The sequence below is a fragment of the Chiloscyllium plagiosum genome, unplaced genomic scaffold, assembly GCF_037043375.1.
Source record: "Chiloscyllium plagiosum isolate Xiang-an unplaced genomic scaffold, Cpla_swu_hap1 HiC_scaffold_17, whole genome shotgun sequence".
In the NCBI taxonomy this organism is placed as follows: domain Eukaryota; kingdom Metazoa; phylum Chordata; class Chondrichthyes; order Orectolobiformes; family Hemiscylliidae; genus Chiloscyllium; species Chiloscyllium plagiosum.
Window position 1 is genome coordinate 76,350,032 of NW_028270155.1, and position 6,000 is coordinate 76,356,031.

Sequence of the window (6,000 nt, forward strand, 5' to 3'; positions counted from 1 at the left end):
GTGATGGTCCCTGTTGTTGAATAGCAAGGTCATATTTGTTTTCAAAGCATGCACATGAAGAATGGGGATGTGGGGCTAGGGGGGTGGGGGAGCTGGGTCAAGGGGAGGGCTATTTGGAGGGCAATAAGATGAAGAAGTCAAATTAATTTTCTTCTGTGAATAATATGATTGGACAGGTATGGAGAAGTCATTTCACAGGATTTTACACAGACCCATTGTATCCATTTTCCTCCAGATTTTCATCAGTGTTGCCATGATGTTGTACTTAGTGCGTCGAGCTCACCAGGAACTGAATAAGACCATCCAGGCCCATGATGCCAAGCAGCCTGAGGATGAAGCTGTTCCAGACAATGACAAGGAAACGCACAGTACCAAAAGAACCAACATTCCACCTGATATGGACTTTGTGTGACCAACAAACTTGAACGTGTTGAGCTGAAGCATGAAGGCAGATGACCACTGGGTGTGGAAAGGGGATAGGAGAAGTCCGAGGTAGCATACATCCCCATAGTTAACATGCTCGATTACTGACTGGACCTGGCACAGATATTGGAGAGTCCAGTTATGAAGGTGGGGAGTGGAGAAGGCCTGTGGGTATGCCCAATATGTTGGTGCTTCCCAAACCTTGAAATGATAGCTTCTGGATTGCTGTTGCAGAAGATGGCCAAAGTTTATCGCACTTTCCCTGAAATGCCGACATATTGCTGGTCTTGTCGGCTGGGATTTGCACCCAGTATTGGGAGTGGTCAGTGTTATGGCTGGTTCTAGAGTCTGTACTGGCTTTGGCCATTGGGGTGTTGCCTGCTGGAGCAGGAGAAGCTCTGCTGACACTGTTATTGAATTCATTGGGGGATAGGGAAGTGCACACCCAATGCTATCAGGCCAGACATGCCTGGCTCAGCTTGTCAGTGCCTTACTCTTAGCTGTGAGTACTGGAGCTAAATTTGGGTGGTGGGCTTCAGATGTTTGGGAGAACCTATTGAAGGTGCCTGGCTGGTTTCATCTGGATTTAAATCCAAAGCACGAGAACTGCCTTAATGCTGCTCTCAAGTGGCAATCTTGATGAGATGATCAATCGACTGATGTGGACAATAGAAGACAGTTCATGAGGGATAGCTGCTCTTGTACCTAACTCAGATATGGGGCCTATTATGTGGGACAGTGGAAAGGGAGCTTTACTCTCTCCCTAAGCACTCCAGTCTGGGCCATGCAGAACTGGTTTCTAAGCACTTCTACCCATTCACTTATCTAGTCCAGATCTGTTTTCTCAATATTCCAATGCAGATCTCTTTATATATTTTTTAAAAATCTCCCTCTCATTTGCTGATGACCTAATTTCTAACATGTTGAAGAATAACTTCTCATACACTGCAGTGGAAATTAACTATTAAATTAAAATATCTGCAGTCTGTTGTTGAAACAACCAGTAATGAAGGTTTAATTTACAGTAATGAAGCACAGGATCGTTATAGAGCTTGCAATGGGGTTAATGCCTGAAACCATTTCTAGACTCTGCCATCGATTGGGAGATGTTGTTTGGAGCATTTATCCTACGCTTCCATAAATCTGGTTAAAAACTTAGCAGAAATATTGCTGCTGTGAAAGTGCCTGACATCTTTCTGCTGATATTGATCATGAGATTGATCATGATGCTAGCAAATTAAATAAATATGTTTTTTAACATATTGTGTCTGATTTAACACGATAACTGGTATAAACTTTGGTCAGCCTTTTGTTTTTACTTAACACTCCTGAAATTTCTGCAGAGTGTGAAAGGTGCAGGGCGAATGAAAGAAAGAAAGAAAGAATTCCTGTCACATTTCAAACAGATTTAAAATCCCGTGCTTTTGTGCAGATGCAGAATCCCAGTCAGTTATAGGTTCAGATAGATGTCGGAATCTGTGGGGTGGTGGGGAGGATTCTGGAGCCATTGGGAGGCAGGGCTGTAGACAAGCTGACTGATTTGAGGTGGGGGTGGGGGAAACAAAGAAGCCCCTGTTTTACTGCAGGAACAAGGTTCCTCCTGTTCCCTGAGAGTGTTGGAATGATGGGAGAAAGGGATTTAGCTACTCAGTGTGCTGAGTTCAGCTCACATGGAACTATGACCCTGGAGCAATATGAGACAGTAAACAATGCTGCAGGAAGTACAGGGCTGTCAATTAGTGATATATTACTATCAAGACAGATTATAAATTAGATTATTTATTTTCTAGTGTCAATCATTTGCTAAACAAGTATATCCTATCTAATTATTAACTTACTTAAACAAATCTGTCCTACAGCCAGTAACCAGCTTTAATTGGTCCTGTTTCAGCAAGGATTCGTAGAGAGAGAACTGGAGTCCAAAACTAGAGAACATAGTTTTAAGGTGAGAGGGGAAAGATTTAAAAAGGGACCTTTAAAGGGTAATCTTTTCACACAGAGTGGTGCTTGTACGGAATGAGCTACCAGAGGAGGTAATAGAGGCAGGTACAATATTTAAAAGGCATCTGGGTAGGTATATGAAAAGGGGGGGGTATGGGCCAAATGCTGGCAAATGGGACTAGATTAGGATATCTGGTCAGCATGGATGACTTGGACCGAAAGGTCTGTTTCTGTGCTGTACATATCTATGACTCAGACTCTCTGATTATGAAGCTGTGTCCTCAATAGGTGGCACTAAACAACTGGTTTACTGTTTATCGAACAAGCACAGCATTGGACGGAAAGGATTAAACATCTCCTGCTCTGACTCATGTTAGGGCAGACTTTAACTGCAGTGTGGAGGGCTCCTATTCTCCCGAAGTACTTCAGCTCACGCAAAGCTCTGCTGCCTAACTTGTACCAATTCTCATTCACTCATCACTTCTGTATTTGATGACCTACATTTGTTTCTAGATAAGTAGCACTCAATTTTAGAATTCTCTTCATTTTCAAATCCTTCCATAGCCTTGCCGCTTCATTCCCTCTACAACTTCCTGTCACCTCTCAGCCCTCCCAGATATCTGCTTTCCTCCAATTCTGACCTCCTACATCTCACTGATTCTCTTCCTTCCAGCATTGGCTACCATTACTTTCTTTGGATGTTAGCGCTGTAGCCTTGTGACTCGATGCATGAGTTAATAACTTTGACAAACTTACATGGAGGCCACTCTCTAGCTGGGACAATTCGTGTATAGTCACCTCATCACAGGCAGGATATCACTGTCCAAAGAGTCAGGACAAGCAGTAAAGAAAGATGGACCTAGGAATATATTCCACATCCGTAGCTTAATTCCATCCACTATTATACTTTTTGCTGTCTGTGCCCCTTTTCATGTCTCAAGATATTTTATAACTAATGAAAAGCACTTAGAATAGTTTTTGTTATATTATAGAAATCTCACAAACTACAAAGCGATAATGACCAAATGATCTGCTTTTCTTAATTTTGACTGTGGACTGTGTATTGGCCCAGAAAGCAGGAATGAACACCCATGATCCTCAAGAATGTGTCTTGGGATCTCTCACATCGAACTGAGAGTTTGAATGAGGTCTCCATTTCATCCAAAATCTGTCACCTTCAACAGTGTAGCACTCTCTCAGTACTGCACCGAAATACCGGCCTAGTTTATTGCGTAGTGGGAGCTGAACCCATACCGTTGTCACTCAAAAGTAAGTGTTACAGTTGTAAAGCAAAGGTTGACTCCCCACCCAAAACAGAAACAACCAAAGAGGAGCACCTTGCACTATAATCTGTAAAAAGAGTGTGAAAAGTGGTGTAACCTGCTCTTCAGCAGCTTCTAGTGATAAATAAAATAAATCCTTGACACTTTAAAATCAACAAGTAACAATTTATTTATCTAACTCTAACAGTGAACAAACTTACTAAACTGAATAAATCCTCTGTAACTACTAACTATTCCTGAATAAAACTGTATTCTAACAGATGAAAGGCTTAACAGACAATCAATTTTTCAATGTATAATTTCAGTTACATCACACTGCAAATTTTTGCTATACATTCTGTGTTATGATCGAGCCCTCCACTATCACCTGATGGAGGAGTGTCGCTCCGAAAGCTAGTGTGCTTCCAATTAAACCTGTTAGACTATAACCTGGTGTTGTGTGATTTTTAACTGAATAAAACAAGATTCTAATGGTATGCTATTCCAATAAATATTCGCATATACAGAAAAACAGAATTTAGTCTCTTGAAATTGAAGCCAGGTTATGTGTCTGTCAGAATTTTCTGTGCCTTCTTCTGTCGAGGCTTCTGTCAGAAACGCCTTTTCTCCAATTCTTCATCATTGGTACCGTTATTCTTTAGATAGTGCTTTCTCTAATACAGAGATGATGGTGAGAGTCAATTTCTCTCTCGAATGTTGAGGGCTTTTAGCTCTGGCAGATGGCAGTTAGCTTTAGGGTCTTAGTCTAACTTCCTGCTTCTTTTATACCTGTGATGACATATCAATATTACTTACAATAGCAGTGGCCCTATGTTGTCAAAACCATCAGATTTAAATTTAAATTAGTATCTGAGTGCCTGGTTCAAATTGATTGGCTAAGTTCAAGAACTTGTCTTGGTTAAAAAGTGCTGCTTGGCCTACTTATTGTATGGCCTTTCAATGCAAATGTTTCGGGCTGTCTCTGTACTTGCATTTTGAATCTCTGAGCACAGAAAAAGCACCATATTTTAAAGGGACCATGTAATGCCTCTCACCTCCCTAGCATTTTAGAATTTTACAAACCAAATTCTAATTTCCTACCTCCCAATCTACAATTACACTACTCAACTTCGCAACACTTCCCCACGCCCCCTACTTAAGAAAATAATGAACCATCATTATGAAAAGATGTCTTATTTTATTTTATTTTAAACTCTTAACTCCATTACTAGACCCTTGGCTCATTAATCTACAGTTACACATTTTATACTAATTATATATAACATTGAATGCTACAGTTTCTATCTTATGTAAACATTTTTCTTTAAAACTTGCAATAAAGCATCTACGATAATATTTTCATGACCCGCAATGTGTATAATCTTCTGACACGAGACTCATAAAAAATAATCTGGTACACTTGTCCTTAAATCTTTCCAGAAATGTCAAAGGATTGTAATCGATATGCACATTAGTCTCTGATGCATTGTTTGCAATGTAAACATTAAAATGTTGTAAGGCCATTACCAAACTCAATATTCAACCATTGAAAAAGAGGGGTTTTTTTCTGGTGGATATTGAGTTGTTTTGAAAAATAACCAATTAGCCTTTCAATGGAGTAAACTAGTTTGATTCATCTGGAGCATTTCTAACAGCAAAAAATATAAAGTATTAATATATAATAATACCTTTATCCCAATCATTTAGGTAATCCTGGCAATAAGACCTCAATGTGGTCTTTAGGGTTTGATGCCACCTTTCCATTGCTACCTCAGGTTCAAGATGGTACACACTTGATGTGAAGTGTTGAATGCCTAAACTATTCATGACCACCTCAAATGATTTGGCAGTAAAATTGAACCCTGCTCTGACTGAATTTCCCTGGGTAATCAATAACGGGTAAAGGAAGCAAGCAACTCCTCCACAATCATTTTTGACTTGACATTCCATATCGGAATTTCCCCTGGAAAGCTGGTAGACATATCCATTATGGTTAGCAGATACTGATTTCCATGTTTGGTTTTAAGGAGGAGACCTACACAATTGATTACAATCCGTGTAAAAGGTTCTTCAAATGTGGGAATTGGCATCAAAGGTCCTGTTTTTATCACTGCCTGTGGTTTTCCTACCATCTGACACGTTTGACAGGTATGGCAAAATTCAACTGCATCTTTAGGTAATCTAGGCCAATAAAAATGCTTCTGTATCTTAGCTTGAGTCTTCCTCACTCCTAGATGACCTCCTACAGGTAATTTGTATGATATCCGCAATATTTCCTGTCTGTATTCTACCAGCAAGACAATCTGGTGAACTTCCACCCAGTTCTCATCTGCACTACCCTGCTGTGGTTTCCATTTCCACCTTAAGATTTTAT

General features: G+C 40.1%; 1 protein-coding gene across 2 annotated transcripts in view; it reads left to right on the forward strand.

The window, feature by feature from the left end:
- LOC122558604 (transmembrane protein 64-like) overlaps window positions 1–3,906 on the forward strand; it is a 38,821-nt gene extending 34,915 nt beyond the window's left edge. Inside the window, exon 4 of one of the 2 annotated variants that reach the window (XR_015760004.1) lies at window positions 236–374. Coding sequence is in view for 1 of the 2 variants with exons in the window: in XM_087996103.1 (XP_087852229.1) it covers window positions 236–412 (177 nt within the window). In the remaining variant the exon portion in view is untranslated. Of the gene's footprint in view, window positions 1–235 lie in introns of both variants that reach the window. The other variant, XM_087996103.1, reaches the window with a different exon arrangement.
- The last annotated feature ends 2,094 nt before the right edge of the window (window positions 3,907–6,000 follow it).